This window comes from Chenopodium album, chromosome 2 (assembly GCF_948465745.1).
Source record: "Chenopodium album chromosome 2, dcCheAlbu1.1, whole genome shotgun sequence".
NCBI classification, from domain to species: Eukaryota; Viridiplantae; Streptophyta; class Magnoliopsida; order Caryophyllales; family Amaranthaceae; genus Chenopodium; species Chenopodium album.
This window is the reverse complement of record NC_137835.1, coordinates 6229438-6252689: the sequence shown is the minus strand read 5'-3', so window position 1 is coordinate 6252689 and position 23252 is coordinate 6229438. Positions and strand designations below refer to the sequence as shown.

The window sequence follows — 23252 nt, the reverse complement described above, 5'->3', positions numbered from 1 at the left end:
CTAACAAACAAGCTTGAACAAAAATCTTAAGTTCGGCAAATAGGGGAACAAAGTCGAACATCATGTTCGACTTGGTGATGTTCATGAACAACTCGTTTAAGTCAATTTATAAGCTTTTTCACGCCCAATTAAAATTCGAAAAATTTATATATCTTTTATTCATACATATTTGTAAAAAGTACTGATTATTTCATCATGTAAAAGCATGAAAACTCCGTCATTACCTTATTCTATAGAAAAGCCCGATTTAGACCCGTTCAAGCTCGAACTTAAACTCGAAATGCAAACGAGTACGTTCGTGAACAAAGCTCGAACAAGCCAAATTCTTAACGAGCCTAGCTCGAACAAGATTTTAAAAAGCTCGTTCAAGCTCGAGATAGTTCGAACACGAATGTTCCTTATCAAGCTTAACTCGAACAGACTAAAACTCGACTCGGCCCGGATCGTTTGCAGCCCTAGAATCATTTGATATTTCTTAAAATGACAAAAGCTTCATTTAACGATTTTATTTTTACATATTATATCTTAAAATGAGTTTAAAAAATGTCAAATTACAAAAAAAATCTACCCGATACACTTGCAATTAGAAAAAAAAAATGTCAACTAAGATATCTAACATCACATATTAAAGTCGAAAAAAACTAGGAAACCAACAATGACTAGTAGAGTTGTCTCCAAGTTGCAAATATTCATGACATATATGGTGCAATTTTGTAGCAACAAGTTAAAGGACATTGAATTGAAACTCAAATCCTGCTATTATCTCATCGGTCACATTCACATAGTAGAAGTGTACGAAGCAGAGGATGCGAAAGTTTCATAAACTTTTGGGAAATTCTCATTGGTAATCACGAACTTTTATTTTTTCTCAATGGTAAACCCTAAAACTTTTGTTTATCAATGGTAATCATGAATTAATATTACTAAACTAATGGTAACATTAATGATATTTTAATATTATTAAAAGATTAACTAGGGTTAATCTTGGGTTAAGTAACAATAAATTTACATTAATACCCTTCAAATTATTTAAAAAACAACAAAAAAAACAAAATAAATCTGAACCCCTCCCCAGTTACCAGGCAACCAGCAACCCCCCTCCCCGCCGCTCAGCTCGTCCGGCTAACGGTGACTCAACCCCATCCCCCGCCGGAGACCCCACCACCGACACCCTAATCCTAGAACGAGCACCTTCTCCCCTGTTCCCGACCCACACACTCTCTCCTCTCATCACCACCAAAACTGCTTCTCGAGGACGCCGAAACCAGCCATCCTCCCTAGCCGAAATCAGCCACTCTCCTCTCTTCCTCGATTCCCTCTGATCTTCTTCCCCGATTGATTTTTGGGGTTGAATTTGTCGATTTTGAGGTTGAATTTGTTGATTTTTGGGGTCAAATTTGTTGATTTTGGGGTCAAATTTGCCGAATATGTTGATTTGGGGTCGAATTAGTGGTCGAATTCGTTGATTTTGGGGCCAAATTTGTTAGTTTTAGGTCGAATTTGTCGGGGTTTGCCGTTGAATTCTCTGGGTTTTGCGGCTCGAATGGTAGCGTCCTGAGGTTTGTCTTTGAATTGTTTCACGTGTTTCACTCGGTTGCTATGATCAAGCCATAGGTTATACAACACTAAAGCTATGTCACTCCGAGTTTGCTCCGATTCTGACCTTAACAAGTAGTTTAACAATGACGGTGGTGGCTGGGAAGGGAGTTGCAGCAGGGAGGAGGAAAGAGAAAGGAAGAAGAAAGAAGTGGTTATGCATAAGGGTATTAATGTCTTTTTGTAGGTCGATTGCTAAACCATGGTAAAGGAAATTTACAAATTGTTTAACTTAAGTTACCATTAATTTAGTAATATTAATTCATGGTTACCATTGATAATCAAAAGTTTTATGGTTTACCATTGAGAAAAAATAAAAGTTCGTGATTACCAGTGAGAATTTCCCTAAACTTTTTGTTAGAGTTTGTAATTATAATCCAAGTTCATGAACTCATATCAGCTTCATTTCACCATGGTACTTCAGTCTTCAATACTAATTGGGAATTTTGGGGGTCGCATGAGAAAGACCCTAAACTCGCCTTGCTATGTACCAACTTATACATTCACTAGTGTCAACAGGTAAAAATGTTGAAGGAACACAACGTTTGCCAAAGTTGTGGCCTTTTCTTAGTAATATTACTATGACAACTGCCCTGCTCGCATCGCCTTGTATCTTTCAGTAAACACTTGGACACAGCTAGCTTCTAGAGGGGCATCCATATTGGATCAATTGTTATAGCACGGTGGGGATAACAAGGAAATCTATGTCATTTTTCCCCACCCTGATACTGACCTTCCGCAGCATCTGGTACCAAAAAATCACTATCACACTTTGGGACTTTAGAACAGGAAAGAAAGACCCTTGATTCCCCCCTTAAGCTTTTGTGTGGTTATGAGACTTATGACGTTCTTGGAGCGAGTTTCTCAAGGGCTATTACGGTATTACCCAATCAAGTTAGAGCCTGAAGTAGGGCGTTACCATTTTTCTTTTGAGAGAGATAAGTAGGGTATTACCTCGCAACTGCTTTCCATGATACCTCCACCACCAGGCTATGGCCCTCCAAGAGCTCAGTCTTCTCAGTGGTCATGAGTGCCCATCATTGGATGTCAGCAAATACCAAATTATCTATTGATACTGCTGGCTATGAACGCACCTTCAAATTATGCACCCATAACCTCTTCAACTGCTGCTTGCTACGAGGCTGCTCAAAGGTTCTTTAGTTCTTTTCAGCTGTACCGCATAAATTCAAGAGGTTGGAAAATTGCCAGATTCCTCATGCTAATGTCATTTATTAAAATGCCAATGGGAATTACATGAAACTGTCAAAAGAGGAAATTTAGCTCTACAATCACACATGAATAAAAAGAATTTGAATACTGGATTCGGAGGTGATCTAATGGACATAATCCACAAGGTAGCTGTGTCATACTAACACTTCCGAAGCTAATCCCACTATGCTCTTCATATTAGTTTTTGCTTCACTCCACATAGCTCAGGCTCACAAAGCTCCGTCCTAGATATGAGCATGTCAGACCTGATGTCCATGATTTACAATGTGGATTTTCTATACTCAAACCTACAAAGTGCAATATGCTCTTCATATGTAGCTTTTGCTTGCCATGATCTAGCCTCACTAGTATCAATCTTTGATATCTGCATGTCAGAGAGTAATAATATCACAATTTTGTAAATTAAAAAACAAAATTAATGACAGTTAATTGCAAGCCACAAGGCCCATAATCATCAAATAGACAAATACTAGTAATTGTTTCTATCATGAGCATCAACTTTCTAACATGAGAGTTGTGAAGTGACAGCATAAACTCAGATATTTGGCTAATAAACTAGGATTCTTCACCTAGTTCACCAGCAACTAAACACGATATGTTAAATCCAGAAAAGAAAGCATAAATTTTGTGATAAGTGAAGATGTTTTTTTACGACAAAGAGGAGACACAGAATCAATGTACAGAATCTATGGCATATTGGCATGGAACGAAGGAAAGATTGCACTACATCTTGCAAGGAAGATATTGGAAGGTAGAGTAAGCAGCTTGTTGTATTATAGCAGCTAAGAACTCTGAGGGACTAATGAGAATAAACAATTTGATGACCGGAATAGCACAGAGTAAGAGTCAGCTTGGATCTCAAATGTATTCTTTAGATTAATGATGAATAATAAATCCAGACAGTTAAATGAAATTTAAAAAACAAGTTGGGATTTAGGTAAAGAACAACCTTCCAATACTCAAGAACATGTATTTTATATGCTTACCTCTATCAGATTCAGAACTTTTTTCCTTCAATACTTCAGAACTTTCAGAAATAGCCTTTCTCTGTGAAGATATTGCATTTTCTCCATCGAATTTATCTGTCCCTTTCAAAATATCTAAGTCCTTCAAGAATGAAAAGCTGTCATTTGCCTTCTGTTGCAATCTCCGAAACTGAGATGGAATGTCCCAAGTATTGCTTTTTGTGGCTATTAAAGCTGAAAACATAACCTCCCAATCAAAAATGGAAGCTCAAAAATCTAAGCTCCAGCAATCAGCCAAAATGAGAATAAAAGAAAAGGCATAATTAGACAGCATATATTCGTAAACATTAAGGCTAGCTAAGACAATGAAAATTCATCTTTAACTCCTCACAACCAAAAAAATCAGCCACTTAGCAGATAAGAATAAAGTTTACACTTAAAATGCAATCAAAGAAATCTTAATAGAATAGAACAGAGGTACAAAATCAGAAATATAGCTAATGTCACCATGACCAGAAAACAAAGGAAACTAAATTCGGCATTTTGCCAATTATGTTACATTCTTCAATCATCAGAACCACTAAAAATGCACTTGAGGCAGAGCTGAATAGGCCAGTGTTCTTTATAAGGGACAGATATTTAATAAAGTCTCATCTAAACTGTTGTAAACTTGCTCTCTTGAAAATTGCAAGTGCTTCCAACCATTGAAATTGATTCATGTATTAAAACATAGACATGAGAATGTTCCAGCAATCTTTGCTTAGTCACAATCTTTTAACCTAAATCTGTGAGTCTTTGCATGATAATCTCATAATAATTATAACAACTTGCTCTTTTTTTATCTTCATCCCTAACTCCTATTCCTATTATCCTAATATAGTTGACCTATACAGCATCAACCTCCAGATCCATCGCATGGTACCCTTAAAAAGGAGAATTTCATTGGTGTGGCAAGTGGCAACATGCCATAATTATGCTTCAAGACAAATTGAAATTATTGCAAAGGCCATCTATATCTTAAAACCGACAACCTAAAGAACTTAGATGAGGTTCAACATGTACATCAACTCCCTTGCCAAATCTTTGAAACTATAGTGACTTCGCGTTTTGTTATCTATCATCACGCCTGCCATAAGTAAATGTAAACAAAAAGGAATTACGGCTTTAATGAAAGTTGAATAATCCTAGGTAGCAATATTTCTCCTTTAAAATGAAGGTGTAATTGAATTTAGTTGTAGGATGGGTAATTCTAATGTACATAACAGTTGAGTAATCAGCAATGATGTTACCTTTAGGAGCATCGTTGAGAGTATATACAGGAAGGCCAATGCCAAAACCAACTAGAGTAATACCGACACTAAATCCAATTCCACATCCGGCACCAACATATCCAATCACCTCAGGTCCAAAACCAGGACCCCAACCCACACCGCAACCAATCCCTACTCCCATTCCCCAAAAGGCTCCGTGGGTTGGATGCACAGGATTCCATCTCTCATACCTCCTGAAGAGCCCTTTTATTATCATAAGGACCTGAGAATGTAGATAAATGATCACATTTATGCCTATGTCACTCTACTGCCTATACTAGTTAAGAATCTCATAGCAATATATATTAAAACACAAGCTATGTAACATCATTTACATGTCCAATCACTAACATTTATGGTAAAAAAAAACTTTAGAAATGGTAAAAAACATTAAGAAGCATCAGAAGGCAAACTTCCAACTAGAACCAAACTATGACCATGGTTTGTAGTGCCATTGCCATCATCATTTCATGATTGTAGAGCCATTGCCATTGCATGGGAATCACACTTTAAGCCATCCAAAGGAAGTTCGTGATTGCTCTAAATCACATCATTTAGGTTTCTTCCCTGTACACCCATAGAAGACAACTCACTATACAACCCCCCGCAATTGGTACACTCTACATACTAGAATGTCTAGAAAAGTGGTTTAAATGGTTTTTACAGGCAAATGCTAATAGTGCTTATTCACGATTAAGACCCTAGTGTACACAAGCAAACTTAATGTGCACAAGCAATCACCATTATCAATACCAAGAAAAAAGTGCCTCTAACAAGGCTCCCACAGTCCCACCCAAGGCAAGGTCAAGTAATAACACTCGTCGAATTCTCCCAATGTCCCATCTAAGCATGAAATAGAAGAGAAATTGTTGGTATAAACAGCAAAATGCTGAACTGGAGACCGCGCTCGTAGTCTCACACGGCTGATGTTGGATCAATGTGGGGTTAAGACACCATATCTCCACCCCTCTTACAATTTTCATGTAAACACACATATCCTCAAATTTTAGTTATAATAATCATAGAATACCAAGCTGATTATAACTTATTCTTAAATTGATAGAATGGTAATTCTTTAAAATAGGGGGCCAGTCAAAACCCTCAATACTGATTGAAATTTCATACAAATGCTCATCAAATAACAAGGTACAAAGCATGGAAAACATAGTCACACTACGTATAACTTATATAATGATCGAACATTCTTATACAACAATGGGGTTATGAAACTAAAAATTGAATAAATACCCAGAAAACCTCTAGTCATTCTTCATCAACCCCAGATAAACTAGTGTAAAATGAGCTTAATTCATACAATACAAACACTGAGAAAAATAAAAAAACAACATGAAAATTACAAGTTAATTAGTTAAAACATAGTAAGATACCATTCAAATTGCAGATGAAAATCAAAGCAAAGTTCACCTCCAAAATCAAGTTCTTCCCTTTTTTGTGTTTACCTGGGTTTTGTGTGATGGCAAGCGGGAGTTGAATTCGGATGAAACAAAATCCTTGCGAGTTTGGACTGGGTCCAATTAAGAATCGGGCTCTAAAATTCTTAATTAACATTCATAATCATAAGTAGTTAATTAGTTATGGATTATGGTGTAGTATTTGATAATCCCTTATCACCTTTATGGCTTTATCTTATCTTTGGAGCTATTTTAGGCCCACTAGCTCTATTCTCTTTTGTACTACGTAGATTTTTTGTCAAAATATTTTATGCAACTTTCACGTTTTTTTATTTATCCTTCATAGTTTGGTGCTATTTCAATTCGGTTTAAAGTTGGTTTGATTTGTTAACGGGTTCAGTACTAATATGGTTTAACATCATTTGATTGGTTCGGTTTTGGGTTAACTATAATACGGTTTGGGTTGGTTTTCGGTTTCAAATAACTGGTCTTTAATCGGTTTTCGATTTTCATTTAATTCGGTCGATTTCAGACAATTAAATGATTTCGATTTAAAATTTGACGGGCTAATATGGTTTTTTTTTTTCTTCTTATCAATTCTTCCAGTAGTAGATTTTCTGCAACTTTCAAGTTGGCATCACTAATTGACTATCAACAATATAATTTGTTAGTTTAATTTGGTCATAAATTGTGATGCTCATAACGTAAGAGACCAACTCATAACTGGAGGTAGTATTTTTTTTCACGGGAGCACAAAGACTTTGATCACAACTGCCCCTGAAAAAATTCTAGAGTGAACATCAGTTATAACACCACTGATTAAGTAATAGTACTTCGTATTATAAATTTAGACACAATCACAATAAACAATTTGATATTTATCGAGTACTCTGACTCTTTATTTTTCCTAATACTCGTGTCGAATACTTGACAATCATACTAGATGTAACGTTAATTAATACATTTTGTTTTGCAAAAAATTCTACTAGGTTGCTACTACCTTTAATTGTCATATATATTTGACACTTGAACACATACTCTTACAGTATTACATCTTATTATAAACTTTTAGTCGAGTCAAATTCATATTTTTTAAGGGTTTATTTATTTGATGGTATTACGTAATTAATACATAACAATGACGATATGGGTAAACATTACTTCATTCATAGTTTTGTGTTAAAGGAGTGATACATTTATCACTATTGTAAGTCTTGTAACCCCCAAGTTGACTATGTCAAGTCAACTCCATCAAAAGAGTGACAATCAACATTACATATGTATGCAACTTGGAAATTAAAGATTACTACTTTGATTACATGGTGATATTGATGACAACGGCAACTCCCATACCATGGCAATCTTTCCATTTCAACGCAAATCTTTGCTAAAACTATATAATACTCACATCAATATACGTGTCATAACATTGGACTATCATCATTCTTCAAAATTCGTTGCATAAACCACAAGAATATTCAAGCTGAAGATTATAACATTCATGCTCAATTATGATTCTATATTCCAGATCTTTTGCGATTGATACAGCATTGAATATTCCTTTAACCACCATATCATGAAAGGCAGTAACAAAGATCTCCATGAATTGCACACTAATAATTTTATACATTTAAATGTATAAAATTATGAGGGCATGCTATCAAGTAGATGATCAACTGATCAATTCAAACCTATCGAAGTCATGTTTACCACGTTATAAGAAAAATAAAACTTACATGATATACATTATGGATAATGGATATACGTTTTCACATGCTATACCAACACACTATAGACTATACTATACTATGTGCATATTACTCCATAAAAGACGACAATCAGCTTTTATAAATAGCATTCATGAACACTTGTTAAACTTACATTTTATTTTCAATTTAAATACATAAAGAATCTTTCAATACATATACATAGGCAAATCATTTTAAAAAATAGTGACAATCATTCGAAAACCAATATTCCGTAATATAAAACCAGTAATAATAATTTTTTTTTTAAAAAAAAGTTATTTTAGCATCTTGAATTGATTGTCGAGTAAGGTGGCATTTGAATTCAATTTTCAAGGCATGTTTCCAATCACTTGCCATAATGGTCATTGTTTAACCCGCATAATAATAAATATAATCATTGCTTAAGATTTGCTTAAATTAAGGCCTTAAGCCATGAAGCTGTTAATACACGTTCTACTTTGTCTTTCATGGGGAAAAGTCAACGCATTAACTGTATAAGTATTTGACCAAGGCTAGATCTTCCTACTTGTTAATATAAGGTAGGGTCTGGGGGAGTATATACATACAGCTATACAAATAATATTTTGGCTTTGTAGTACTCCGTACTTCCGTAGTCAATAATAGTAAAGTTATATGACTAAGCTAATACGAAGTATGTTGGTAAAATCTACATACAAATTAAAAGAAATTCGAATATTCGACCTTTATAGACATTAATATATTTATGATTATCCAAAGCATAGATTAATTTGTTAAAGTTGATAAAATATAAACCAATCTAATATTGCAAAAATTAATAATAATCCTTAATTCCTTATAATATTACATACTGTGTAATTTTATTACGTATGGTTGAATGGCTTATTTGAAAAAATTGGTCTGAAAATGAACTAAAAATGCACACTTACATACAATCGCTACTACATTTTTCCACTTAATGCATTTAGATAATAACAAATGAAAACCGGTACAACTATTAATTCATCTCATCATCTTCCTTCCCTGAATACCCTCTCAATGTCACATTAGTTGAGGCAGAATCCTTTTTTTGGTACCTCTTGTATATATCCCCTTTGTAGAATTTCCTAGTTCTAGCCACAAGAATCAGAGACACGAGCGCGGTAACAAATGTAGCCGCGGTGATTATGAAGTAGGCCAATTGATAGCACTTGACTCCATAACAGTGCAGCTCCTCGCCATGCTTCCTAGTGAGGCCCTGCGCCTTGAGTTGTCTTAATCCCTCCCGGTCATACAAATGCCCGGCGATTCTCACGTTGAATATGAAAGACCCTAGTGGAGCGGCCAATGAGCCGTAGTTGTACAAAGTACCATAATGCTTGAGCCCAAAGAGCTCGGATATTATGGTAAAGAGGTAAGTCCACTCTGCACCAAAGCAGAATCCCATGATGACTGATGCCACATAGAGGCCATACGGCACATTGAAGGCTATGAGAAGGTGAGGAATGCACGATACGAAGAGAACGATGCTAAGACAGGCAGGTCTAGGCCACTTGTATTTGTCTAACAAGCGCTCTGAGATTAGTCCTCCCATTACACGCCCAAGAAACTGCCATATAGAAACTAATGACACGAACGCACTAATGCTTTTCTTTGGGTATCCTAATGAAGTCCCGATTTGTCCTAGGTTATCTATGGTGGTTAAATTCCCTCCTATCCCACATATTGTGGCAAGGAACAGAATTTGCATGTCGACACTAAAGGTGGCCTGTAGGATAGAGTGGTTTTCCCCCTTAGCTGGAGGACGGAACACATCTTTATTCCAAGCTGATTCTACGTGTTCAGGAGAGTTATTAGTTGCTAAAGCTTGATTTTTTACAGGAGATACATGGTTTTCAGGCACGATTTTTAGCTCGGAAAGGGTACTGGAAGCATTAGAAAGCTTGCTTTTCCAAATAGCATATTCTTCTCTGAAGACTAAAAAGATAGGCAAAATGAGAAGAACAATAATGACAGCAAAGGTTCCACTATAACTAGCTTTGCTGAACTCAACCTGTTTTTGTACTATGATCATCACCATGATGAACCCAGCAAGACCAAGAGACATGCAAAGGACGTCGTTAAAGAATTTCCTGTCTCTTTTGATATTTCTTCCGGCAACATCAAGGACTCGAACACTAAACGCAAAGAGCAGCGAAACAGCTGCTGGTAGCCAAGAGATGATCAAGATGACCCCACTAGTGTTAGAGTTATCCCCATACAAAGCATGGTAGAATTGGGTCATTATAGCCCCACCTATTCCAAGATATGACTTTAAGATCCCAATCACAACCCCTCGATTCTCAGGGAAGTTCTGGACACAGGGCACAAGCCCTCCGGTGTTGGCAAACCCCAAAGAATTTGCACCAATGGTGATGTAGAGGCACATCAGCCAAACTGGGGGCTGGGAGATCTTGTTGGTGACTGCAAGCCATATCATGAAGTAGCCGAAAAAGTTCACCACGCCTCCTACTGAAAGGACCACCCAAGGTGGAGCCACCTCCATTAAGAGACCGGCATGGACACTGACATAAGTGCCTAGGTCCTTAAAGAAGCTAAGCAGATTAAGAGTGGTTTGGTCATACCCAAGGCTTGTTTTTATGTCACCTGAGTATAAACCAAAGATATAGGCAGCACCAATAAAGCCGAGGATCATGAGGGTAGAAAATACAATGAAGAAGCGCCCTGCTAGGAGCTGTACTGTGAAGCTCCTAGCACTAGCACAACCACCATTGTAATTATCAGTGGACATTTTAGAGTCTTTTATTTTGTTTCCTTTTTTTTTTTTTTTTTTTTTTTTTTTGGTATGCTCTCTTTTATTTGGTTTAGTGATTGGAAACCCTTTCTAGGAGAATAGGAGATATAATGGGAATTGTTTAGGCTTCTGCACTCCAGTTTCTGGGGAAAGTGGGTTTCATTTATACTTGCAAGTGCATTTCGTATGAAGATTGTTTATTGTAATAGTAGCTGTCATTCTTGTGCAACTGTCTGAGTTGTTCAGTATATCTATAGAAATATAATTATTTAATTCAAAGCATTTGATAGAGTAATATTTTTATGTGTATATATTTAGACCATCTAAACAACTAAACTTGATGTATATACTTTCTTGAAATTAACAGTAGCTGTTCTTCCGCAATTGTCAAGTTGGCATAATTATTTGACTGTGTAAAATATAATTAGGTAGCTTAATACATATGATTGTGAATCTTGATGCATCTTTAATACTATAGGCTGTTTGCAAATTAATTTAGTAGTTTAATATGGTTGTGATTAGTGATGCTCGCAACAAAGAAAGAGCCAATCACAATCATATAGTATCCTTAATCATGGGAACCTGAACATAACTATTGCTAAACTATCTCTAACACGAACAAAAAAAAATAATAAAAAATAATAAATAAAAAAAAAAAAAAAGAAAAAAAAGTGGTTTAGAAATTAGTTTCATTTGCATATATGATCCTGATGAGTTTAAGCTCAGTCATATCTTATCTAAATTATTTAAAAGAAAACAAAAGAATAAGATGATGCTCAAGGTTTAAGCAAGGTAAATCGGTGTTAGCTGTATTGCTAATAAAAAATAATTATTTTTCTTAACAAATTGTATGAACAAGGATTAAATTGGAATTCAAATTGAATAAAAACGTCATATATATTATAGATTATGGCCAAGTGGAAGGCAATTAATTCAATAGAAAAACTGGAGAAGAGAGTTGTCTGTAACCTAGAATCAAATCTGTCTCTTATCCTAATCTTCCATTCCAAGGTGAATAAAATGACGCTGATTTACAATGCATACTTGGAAAAGAATAATAATACTGAAATCATGAAAGAATTGCCGAGTGCAAATAAATGCTTGGAAGACGGAGATAGCCAACTACTCTAATCTCCTATCTTAATACTTTTGAAAAAAAATTACTCCGTACATTACAAGCAACTAAGCAAGTATATATGAAGTAATTTAGTTTTACTTAAGGTTATTGAGCAATTTTTTTTGCAACACGTTTAACTGAATCTAGCAGCATACTGTAATGAATGCAACATGCCAACATGGAAGATATAAATACTTCTAGTTAAGAATTGCCTTGCTGTGCCCATAAACTACGGTGCTTCTTATTTTGAGTGCATCTCATTTCCGTTAATTATTTAACAAAAAAATACTCCATGTTTCTCAGCATTATCAAGTTATTATACAATCATACGTCAATGGTGCAAAAAACCATAACTTAAAAATAAATAAATTAAAATTGAAGTTAAAGTTCCATATCATGCCAAGAGTTTTAAGATATTTCTGATATTAGCTGGTCTTGCCCGATACTATGGAGGTTCCTTCCGAGTATTTTGAGCACATCTTGTTCAGTATATTGTTAACTTAAAAAAAATGATTAATGCTGTCTATAAAAAAAGTTAAAAGAGTTATTACATACATATTACAGACTTACAGTATTATACTTGGCAAGTCAATTAGGGATGTCAGTGGGGCGGGTCAAGTAGGAAACCCGCCCCATCCCCGCCCCAATGGGGTGGGGATGGGTCTCGGTTTGGTGGGTGGTGGGGCGGGGATGGGGATAAAAACCATACCCGCCATGGGTGATGGGGCGGGGGTGGATTTTAAGATTGTGTATTTGAGATACGGATATTAGGTGGATCTTGGCCTTCTTGGGTGGGGATTAGGTGGGTCTTTGGTGGGGATGGATATCCAAGTGGGGGGTGGGGCGGGGATGGTTTTGGAGTTGTACCCGGTGGGGCGGGGATGGAGATGAAAATTGGACCCACCGCGGAGATGGGGATGGGGATAGGGATGGGGATGAAAATATTAGGTGGGGATGGGGATGGGAAGGCCAACATCCGCCCCACCCCATTGACATCCCTAAAGTCAATGCAAGGACCCAAATAAATTCCATGCCCACTTGTTATTCCAGATTTTATGGGATTACTAGTTATTATAGCTGAGGCATTGACAAATTACTAAAAATAGATTTAGTGAGACCGTGAAATTAGGGAAATACACCTACATTGCTAGAATCGTCGTTCACTAGTTGGGTTTCTATATTTGGGCTGACATTATTGGGTTGCAGTCCAATCCAATCAGCTCAATAACACAATCAAACAATTTGAGACAGTAAGGTTTTTTTTTTCTTTTTTTTTTTTTTTTCTTTTTTGACAGCTAAGTTTTCTATAATAAGAACTTGTCAGACTTTAAATTATGCATAACATGTCAAAGATTGCTAAGCTACTCTGTATTTCTATGGCTTGAGAAATATTATTTTATGTTCCAGGACAAGACAACAATGCAATAAGCAAATCTAATAAAGCAAAGCAAGAATTAGAATATAATTCGTACCTCAAGTAACACTAACAGAACACTGATCTGACTTTAAACAGAGCTCCAGAAATATAGAATAGCCTCAGTTTGTGTTAGTTTTCTTATAGCCCTTTCTCATGAATGTGTTTCTCCTTCACAACTTACTGCAGTAATATGTTTTTCACCTATTTACCTGCTAAAATAGAATGCTCTCTACGTGATTATAATCCTTTGTACTGACACTAATGACTAGATAGGCCAGGGCATCTACATAAGTTTCTCACTCGATACTTCTGACACCAAACTGTCTGAATTGCAGATTTGCAGCAGCTTGTCCCTGAAATTCCACCGAAGATACTATTTTTATTTTTAAAAGGCCTAAGATACCATAGTAGGAAGAGTTGATTCAAGTTGAAGGATAAAAAGCAAACAGCCTAAAATTTGTGGCACACAACGTATATGGAACAATCATATGAAACTAAGGTATCTTTCAAAACTCAGCAATGTGACTGTACTATACCAGGCTAAGAAAGCAATATAGAGAGTGGAATAGTGGATACACAGAATCAACAAGGCGATCAAAGAACCATTTAGTCATGCCAATGCTAACTGATCCACAAACAAGTATTCCAAATTATAAGCAGCATACTTAAGTGACAGTGATTTGACTAGTTTCTACTTACCAGGTCACCAGGATACAGCACAAAGCAGCTTAAGCAGCTGGAAAGATCCCATGGCGGTTCCGCAGAGAATTAATAGCTTTCTCATAAAAATCTGCTTTCTCAGGGATGGTTGTCTTACACACTGCATACAATAACAAAAGGGTATCATGAAATCTAAAAGCTCACAGATGACAAGAGCTCAATGCACTGCATTATTGAAAGGTATTCCCGCTCATTAACTACAATTCTATAGGTCTCATGCAAATTTCTGATAAGCAAATTAAGCCTAATTGAATGACTTCTATAGTTCTATAAACCTTGTCTGTTTGAGTTGATTTTGATTATGGTATCGAGAGCCTATTTTAGTCTAAAGAACATGAAGTAGAGGAAAGAATGAATTCTACCCCCACCCCCAAAAAAAATGCTTCAGCAGTTCAGGGTTTCAATCTTGAGCAATCATTTATTTGAAATTTTGAACTGCAACACCTTTGCATGTGCTTGAAACAAAGCTAGTGTCACCAGTTCTTTAACGCTGCCATTGACTGAGTCGAATTGCAATACACTTTACATGAAGCACTACTGATCAAGAGCTCTATAATATCTTGTATAACCTATCCTCCAAACAGTCCGGAGAAAATTGAAAACCTTAAAACCTATTGCAGAATTTATTTTAACCACACTTGAAATAATTATAAAAATAACAAATTTCTAAGGATCCCCTACAGCAAGCAAACAGTATCCAAGTCAGAGACCTAAGTAAAAACTACCCCAAACACCAATTATAAAAAAAAATAAGAGAAAGAAGTTAAACTGCAGAGGAAAAAAATACACTTTTGTACTGTTATAAAAACACAGGATACTCTCGTCAGCAGATCATGCGCAAAATGGAAGACAATCACAAAGATAATAAATGTCGCTCAAGTGTATTAAAAGTCAGTTACATACCACGAGTTGCAGTGGTTTGTACATCCCCGATAAACTCAGCATATGAACTCTGTGGGTATAAAATAATCTCAATTAACTTCAATCAAACAACACCAATCTTCCAATACATTAGCAACACTTACTGCATAAAACAATAGTGTAATACCTTCATTGCATCACAGCTTTCAGCAATCCTTTCAGACATCTTCTTAAATTCCTTATCTGTCTCATCCATGAGTTGCTGACATGCTTGAGCCTGAATCTGTAGAAATAATAAACACAAAATTATTAACATAGCAGCTTTATAGATAGTTTTATAGAGTCACAAAGTCTCAAACAGTTTACTTTTCGATACTAGTCTTAGATGGAGTGTACTCCATGCTAATCTCAATATCAGAAATGAAATCATACATTACTCTATTTAGAGGCACATAATTGTATTGAAATTTGGATTTCAAGGCAATCAGATACAAAGTCTTTGTATAGCATTCATTAAGGACCTCTGCCTCATCTCGTATTTAAATCTGCATAATCAAATGAGTTTGAAATTTTTATTGAAATAGAGCTACAAGATTCAGAGATATGAGATAAATATGCATCAAGTGCTGTCTGCACACACAAACTCATATAAGCTCTTTTAGTCTCCAGCCTTATTAGATTAATTAATTCAGCATAGATCAAGATATATGATACAAAGTAGCTCGTGTACAATATTAGCAAACTTTATGTAAAACATTCAGAGGATCAAATTAACAGAATCATTTTAGACACCATATTTCCACTTTTACACAAATTGTAAGTTAATTGTATAGACACTGAATAAGCAAGATAATCAGTGTCCAACAGTTAAACTACCTACGGAGATGGCAGATACACTGATTCCTCAAATCTTAACCCACATTCATATAAGCTTATGAGTTGTAACTGCAGAGTTCCATCATTCAATTCGAATCGACATAGCTTATTATTGTAAGAGAAAACCAATTCTCAGACTCTCAATGATTCTCAGCAAATTCAATGAAAAGCCAAAAGCATCCAGAATTCCACAATAATTGACATTTACCTTACGCGATTCTTCATATTGCACCTAAAATCTATACTAGATCAATAGGGGAAAAAAAAAAAATCAAACCGTCCAAAACCAAATCAAGCCCTAACAATTCAAAATTAAACTTAGGCGCTATTAATATTATAAACAACTTCGCCGTTAATGAAATATCAGTCGCTGGAAACAACAAAAGCATACAGCACTGTCGAATAGTATCCAAATCGCTAATTTGAGCAAATCAAATAATTCAGGCAATTAATTGATATTAAGATGCTGATTGTTCAAAATTGCACTAAATCCTCTCTTAATACTACAAATTATTTCGCATCAAACTCAAATCTCAATCATATTAACAGCAAAAGAATACAAAATTCACAATTAATAACCTAGTCGCTTGAACAAATCAAACTATTCCAGCATTTCATTAGAATTTACATCTATTCACATTCAAAATTCAGAACAAAATATCAGCGAAAACCTAAAAACAATTTCCGAAACGAATTAACCTAACTGCACACAATTTTAGTGTTTCATTATTTCACTTTCAATTCAAAATTCAGCAAAATATCAACCGAAACCTCGAGAAAAATTTCAGAGACAAATTTGAGAGAGATACCTTCAAACGTTTGTGAAGGCGAGAATTAGTGGATTCAACCTCCTTGATTATATCAGAGTGAGAGCGATCAGCCTGTCGCTTGATCGAGTCCAATTGAGACGACACCATTTCCTTCAACTCCGAAATTGAAGACAACGCCTCCAATTTGCGTTGCGGCGAAGACTTCAGCGGCGATTTTCGGCGAGTTCCAGAGTTTGACGCCGGAGAATTGAGCTTGAATTCGAAGGATTTTTCCGGCGATAATTCGGTAGACTTCTTGCGAGTGTTCACTGCATTTCCTTCTGGTGGCGATGCTAGGAAATCGGCTGCCGATGTCTTCTTCGTCGCTGCTCTTCCTCTCTTCCTCATCTCTCTCTCTCTCTTTAGAATTCTCTCTCTAGCTTTCTTTCTCTCTCTAGTTTTCTCTCTGAAAATGATGATTTGTGTGAATGGTGAAATGAATGGCGGGAGCTCGGGTAACGTTTATATAGGGAAGAAGTTGATGGAAAATTTTGAAATCTTGATGGAAATTTGTGTGTTTGGGCTTTTGAGCATATAGTTTGTGTTGGGCCTAATCTGTGCACAAATAAAGCCATTTCTCTCTCTCTCTCTCTTTTTTTTCTTCTTTTTTCCTGAGATGAGATGAAAGACCATGAGACTCATGAGAACATGCTTGCTTCTTCTTGATTTAACTTTGTATCTTTGTGATAAATAAAGTACGAGTAACAGAATTTGTTATATATACATCGGGTGTACCGTACACGCGGAGTCATTTGCTCATTTAATCAACAAATGAGCAAATAACTTTTATTCATATGTTGATTAAATGAGCATAAATGACTCTGAATGTACATAATAGGCACTCGTAGTTTAATTTACTTATAGGGTAGATTTTTATGGTATCATATATGAAGTATGAGTCAAGTCAACTTGTTATCAAAACTTTGCACAATTGCATGCAATATGTTAAGTTGTTAACCTTCTTCAAAAAAAAAAAAAAAAAAAAAATGTCAAGTTGTTAACCATAGTCTATATGTCTAGCTAACTTATTCTCCTATAAATCTATGTTTTACATAATTCTTTTCTTTTGACACATTCAATATTTTTGTACTCAAAGTATCACTTCCATTATTCCTTATTATTTGTCTAGATTTCATTTCAATATTTTTTTTTCTCAAGTTAATTATCTTGATTTTTTTTTTTATTCTTTTTTGTTTCCCTCTCACCAATTCTTCTCAAGTCCCAAGTTCCCAACCAAAAGATAAAAATGTTGCCTTACCTCAATAGGATGGGCAAACAAAAGGGTGAAGATAGTAGTTTAAGTATATAAGTATACTTTTATTTGTAGACTACATTACTCGAACAAAGACAAAGCACAAAACACATTGAAGAAGCAAAGCAAATAAAACAACCTTGGGAACAAGGAAACATAATAAAATGGCTTGGGGATTGAGATTTCTACTTTAAGACATGATCACTCAATATCTTTTTGGCAAACTACGTACCTTTATAAAGTTGCATATTTATATATGTTTATTTTGTTCCCCATGAAACCCCAACATTCCTAACGTTAAGTTAAAGTTCTCAAAGTAGTTTTTGACAATATGTTGAATGCTCTTTTGCTTAATGTATGTGTACTAGTTGGATGATTAGCGCACGGATCAATCAAGAGACCGGGAGAATTTTTTGTATTTCAAGTATGCGATGTGAAAGTGTTTTCAACTATGGAATATTATATATCGATTTTGTGTTACAATACTTATAAATGTACTCTCCTTTAAAAAATATACGTACTCGATTTCATTTAAAGAATGCTGATTGTATTATCTTTGTGACTTTGAGGTCACGAGTACAAACTCCACCAACTAATTACATTTGCTAGCTAGATAACCAAAGTTTGGATAACACCATAATAATTCAAATTTTAGGGGTTCTTGGACGTTCTTCCAAACACACAACACCAAAATAAACATTGTGAAGATATATTTTTAAAATTTAAATAAGTAAAAGAACATAAACTAAGATGAAAGAAAGTTTAGTCAAAGTTATCAACCAAAGACAAGTTAAACTTATAGGAATGATCTTTTAGCCTTCTTAACACTTAAGCACTGATAAAGGCAAAGTTTTGTAAAAGTTAGAATACATGTAATAGGTTAGTGCATTTGTACTTATACTCCTTTTTTTAAAATAAGTAAAGATACACATAAACTTAAAAACCCCTTTCTATTTTTAAAATTTAACTTACTAGTATAAAAAATGATATGGATCCGAGTAGAAAGAAAACATACTACTCCGTAATCCATATGTAAATACATGTAGTCGATGAAGATATTATTAAGTTTGCATGTAGTTCTAAATGTAAAAGAATAAGAATTTTAAACGTTCCCGAGACATTAGATAAACTCATAAACATTTAAAATACTTTCTAGTTGTACTCCGTATTAATTTTAAAAAGTATGACAAAATCACGCATCGATCGAGATAATTAATGTTCATTTTAATTTGATATATTTACTTTTAGTTGTATTATCCAAATTAAACTTTTATCGGGGAATAATATTTGGTTACACATTTTACTTTTAATGATTTATTAATCTTATTTGAACCGAAATTACACATTTATTGAGAGTTTATTGGAGAGACAAATACAAGTTGCCAAGTTGGTGATCATGATATTGGGCCTCTTAAGTCCTACACAAATCTACATTGAGATTAGGGAACGGACCAAAAACAGCAAAACTAAAGCTTTAAAAAATTTCAACTTAAAAAATGTGGCCATAAATGCTTAGTTATAAACTTGCAATTAAACTGTTAAGGTTTATAAAATCATACAATAAGATTACTTAGTACCTTTGTTAGTTGGACCAAGACTATGCTTTTCTTCTTTTAGAAGAAGTTAATTAGTGGGTCCATTTTAATTAAGGGGAGAAAAAGTAACGCTTTTCTTGGTTTGAACATGAGAGTGAGAAAGAGAAGATGCTTCGTTGCTTTAAGTCAGACACAGGTAAAGCCCAGGGGGCAGGAGATCATAAGAATAAATTTAAAGCTTTTTAGAATTTGTTGATGATTTTAAAGGCAATTATTTCATCTTGCCTCCTAAAAATTACCAAAATAAAGAGTGCAATAAGGCCTCCATTATTAGGAACAATATAGCAAATTCAGTACGTACAATAATGCTAATGCTTACAAAATTATGTTTGTATCTTACTTTGACTATTTTTAATGCGTAGATTTTATTTGACTCGACAACACAAGGCTATAGAGTGAAGGATAACTCAAGTGGTTAGAACATCCTTCTCGGTTCCAGGAGATCCTAGAATTGATTATCGCCCCACCCTTGTGGATCTCTAAAAAAAAAAAAAAAAACGGACTATAGCCTTCTCAACTCATTTTGAGGGAGTTTGGGTAAGAGATTATTAGGGCACCGTTAGTTTACTAATCAATATTAGTTGATTGACTGTTAAAACAAACTAATTTAAATGTTTGGTGATTAGCTAATTAATTAAAAAGGCTTATTTCACCAAATAAGCTCGTTTTCAATAAGCTGCTTTAATTTGGGCTTTTTCATCAATCTATGTGACAATCAAACTTCATAGTAACCATATTCAACCCAAATCTCTGCCACAAAAACACAAGTCATCCTTATAAATTTATCTCATTAATCTAAATCTTTAATCTAATAAAAGAATACTCATTATAACTTAGGGTCTGTTCTCTTACGTTGAAATTCAGTTCAGTTCAGTTCAGCTCAGTTCAATTCAATTCAGTTCAGCTCAACTCCTAATTTCCTTCTCTTATAAAATATTCATTTCAGTTCAGTTCAGCTTAGTTCAGTTCAGCTCAATTCAGTTCAGTTTAGTTCAGTTCAGTTGAGTTCAGTTCAGCTCAGCTCAGTTCAGTTCAGCTCCTAATTTCCTTCTCTTATAAAATAATCAGTTCAATTCAGCTCACTTCAGTTCAATTCAGCTCAGTTCAGTCAATGAAAACATGCCCTTACTCGTAATAGGTCATCCCCATAAATTTTTAATTATCTCATTAATCTCAATCTTTAATTTGAAAAATTAAAGGAAAACTGAGAACTGACACTGAATATGTGATTGTACAGTTGTACCTATAAAATACAGATGACGTGCTTTTACTATTCTTGCATGTAACGTCCCATATACTCCGTACTGGATTACTGATGTATCCAGGTGCAATTTCTTTATATATTTTTTTTTAAAAAAGAAAAAAAAAATACAAAAGACCAATGATAATTGTAACTAAAATAATAAACTGTAGAAATTATAGAAATAAATAAGGTGACAAATACCGACCAGAGACAGTAACACATTACATCTTCCTGAGTGACTGCTGCAGTAAATGTAGACAACTGTATGTCTATCATTTGTAATGTTAAGTCACCCGTCACAGCCGTCAGTTTTAATTATATGACTACTGTAATTTCCTCCTAAACTATTTTTGTAAAAAAATTCCTCCAAAATAAACCACATACTTCGTATATGTCTGTGCCTCTGTGGACTGTGGGATACTGGGACTGTAACTATTTTGGATTTTACCTTACTCGTATTAATAGCATTTTTTTTTAATGCATCAGTTTAATTATTGGCATATTTATACGGAGTAGCAATATTTATTCTCTTAAAAAAAATTATAATACACCGTAGTAAAAAATAAGTTAAACATTATGTAATAGTGCAAAAGTTAAAGTGATAATAAAAATAAATAAATAAATAAAACAAGAAAGGGGACTATAAATGTGTAGCACTATCTTATCATATTACCATGCTATACTCAACCTAATGGAAAAGATTGTAATTTTGAATTTTGAGGTTGGTGGTTTAATTCTCATTGGATACATTATGGAGGTGGTCTGGGGTTTCCTTACAGTTTCTCCCTTACTTTTAAAGTGTTTACGACCTAGAAAATACCCCTTAGGGCTATTCTGATTTACTGAACTGAGCTCAATTGAACTGAACTGAGCTTAATTGAACTGAATAGAGATGAAATGAATTGTTTATTAAAAAAGAAATTAGAAGTTGAACTGAACTGATTGGAGTTGAGATGAAGTGTTGAACTGAACTGATTGAATTAAGCTAAAGAGAACATGCATGCCCCTATTATAAAATTGGTTTGTTTTACATAATTAAAATTAAAATGTTTTAAAATATAATTTGTGACAATTAAAATGAGACGGAAAAGATACACAATATTTCATCCGTTTTTAAATACTTGCTCTACTTTCCTTTTCGGCCGTTTTTAAATATTTGCTCCATTTCCTTATTTGAAAAACTTTTATAATATTTTATTAATTTCTCTCCTCTAGAGGACCCACCATTAATCATATGGATTATATTTTTATTAATTTCATGTTTTCTCTCCTTCAATTTTCTCCACTAATTTTGCTTTTTACAATTTTTTTATTCTTCTACCTACCTCATTACCTCCATATCTTATTACTTTCTCCAATTTCTCCTAAAACTCCATATATGGATAAATAGAGCAAGTATTTAAAAACGGAGGGAGTATATACGAAGTAAATAAGAAAATACTCCGTATATTGTACATACATACAAAATATATACTAGAAATTATACGTATTTATATCGCTATATATGCATGCATTAATAGGACAAGGTCACGTAACAACCGAGGTTCTTTTGCCAGCTTATTTAGTGGTAATTTGTTGGGGAGAATCTTTTATCCAAAGGAATAATGAAGATCTTCTTCTTAACCTTTCAATTTGGGATTTTGACATATTGTTGCATTGTCAAACTTTGATTTGATGCACCCATTTTACGCCTAGAGATCATCACAGGACATGGTGCCTTGACAATTGACAATTTGACATTATATTTATATTTGACCAAATTATCAATTTGATTGATTTGTGAAATAATTTGGATTTCTTGCATTTCATATTTTGGTACAGTATTTAAATTTTTCATAATTAACTTGTGCCCTTGCTTGTACAGTTGTACACACCCAACTTAGGCTTTTATAATTAAATGTAGGTTATTTAATTTCATTAACTAATTAATTACAATAATTTACCGGGAGGGGGGGGGGCCCAAATGGCCTCGGTGGAAGGTCCTCTTCTGGCTTAGGCTGCGCTATGTTTAGTTTAAGGTCAAGAGATATACGGAGTACAAGATTACTCAAGTGAAGATAGATTTTAAAATTACATTTGGATTTTCGTAATATTTTTCATATTTTATTTATTGGAGCTACATGCATTATATTAATGCATACATTACAAGTTTATGCATTGTGACTAGTAGCTACGAGGTATATACATATCTTAATGTATCACACGACTGATAATTATCAATATGTCAACATATACATAGTACAATACACAATTGCTTGCAACAATTAACCATTAGAATCTTAGCATATATATAGTCAAGCAAGATGAATTGTGAAAAGACGATTGAGCCATTGAGGGGTAAGCCAAATT

General features: G+C 34.5%; 3 protein-coding genes across 5 annotated transcripts; all 3 read right to left on the bottom strand.

The window, feature by feature from the left end:
- Positions 1 to 2810: 2810 nt before the first annotated feature.
- Positions 2811 to 6772, bottom strand: LOC145581109 (cadmium-induced protein AS8-like). 3 transcript variants are annotated; one of them, XM_081638176.1, is made up of 4 exons: positions 6527 to 6772; positions 5081 to 5324; positions 3813 to 4025; positions 2811 to 3190 (listed from the first exon to the last, which is right to left on the bottom strand). In XM_081638176.1, exons 1-4 carry the CDS (start codon positions 6668 to 6670, stop codon positions 3177 to 3179), a joined length of 615 nt encoding a protein of 204 aa, XP_081494302.1. In that variant the 5' UTR covers positions 6671 to 6772; the 3' UTR covers positions 2811 to 3176. The 3 variants fall into 3 exon arrangements, with proteins under 3 accessions (XP_081494302.1, XP_081494309.1, XP_081494313.1); XM_081638183.1 differs by having other exon boundaries at positions 6490 to 6765; XM_081638187.1 differs by having other exon boundaries at positions 6562 to 6761.
- A 2439-nt stretch (positions 6773 to 9211) lies between these two features.
- LOC145581101 (protein NUCLEAR FUSION DEFECTIVE 4-like) lies at positions 9212 to 11022 on the bottom strand. Its single transcript, XM_081638170.1, has one exon. It carries the CDS (start codon positions 11008 to 11010, stop codon positions 9238 to 9240), a length of 1773 nt encoding a protein of 590 aa, XP_081494296.1. The 5' UTR covers positions 11011 to 11022; the 3' UTR covers positions 9212 to 9237.
- Positions 11023 to 13270: 2248 nt separating this feature from the next.
- Positions 13271 to 17569, bottom strand: LOC145581095 (uncharacterized). Its single transcript, XM_081638164.1, has 5 exons — positions 16814 to 17569; positions 15316 to 15411; positions 15171 to 15219; positions 14247 to 14367; positions 13271 to 13900 (listed from the first exon to the last, which is right to left on the bottom strand). Exons 1-4 carry the CDS (start codon positions 17159 to 17161, stop codon positions 14276 to 14278), a joined length of 585 nt encoding a protein of 194 aa, XP_081494290.1. The 5' UTR covers positions 17162 to 17569; the 3' UTR covers positions 13271 to 13900; positions 14247 to 14275.
- Between the last annotated feature and the right edge of the window lie 5683 nt (positions 17570 to 23252).

Bases quoted from the DNA above. Each gene is read 5' to 3' on its own strand.
- LOC145581109 (XM_081638176.1), bottom strand. From the start codon at position 6,670: ATGTTAATTAAGAATTTTAGAGCCCGATTCTTAATTGGACCCAGTCCA. The intron at 5,325-6,526 runs GTGAACTTTGCT...CTACATTCTCAG, and splicing joins GGAAGAACTTGATTTTGGAG to GTCCTTATGATAATAAAAGG. The intron at 4,026-5,080 runs GTAACATCATTG...TTATGTTTTCAG, and splicing joins TCTCAACGATGCTCCTAAAG to CTTTAATAGCCACAAAAAGC.
- LOC145581101 (XM_081638170.1), bottom strand. From the start codon at position 11,010: ATGTCCACTGATAATTACAATGGTGGTTGTGCTAGTGCTAGGAGCTTC.
- LOC145581095 (XM_081638164.1), bottom strand. From the start codon at position 17,161: ATGAGGAAGAGAGGAAGAGCAGCGACGAAGAAGACATCGGCAGCCGAT. The intron at 15,412-16,813 runs GTATCTCTCTCA...TTATTTCTACAG, and splicing joins GCCTTCACAAACGTTTGAAG to ATTCAGGCTCAAGCATGTCA. The intron at 14,368-15,170 runs GTATGTAACTGA...TATTGTATGCAG, and splicing joins ACAAACCACTGCAACTCGTG to TGTGTAAGACAACCATCCCT.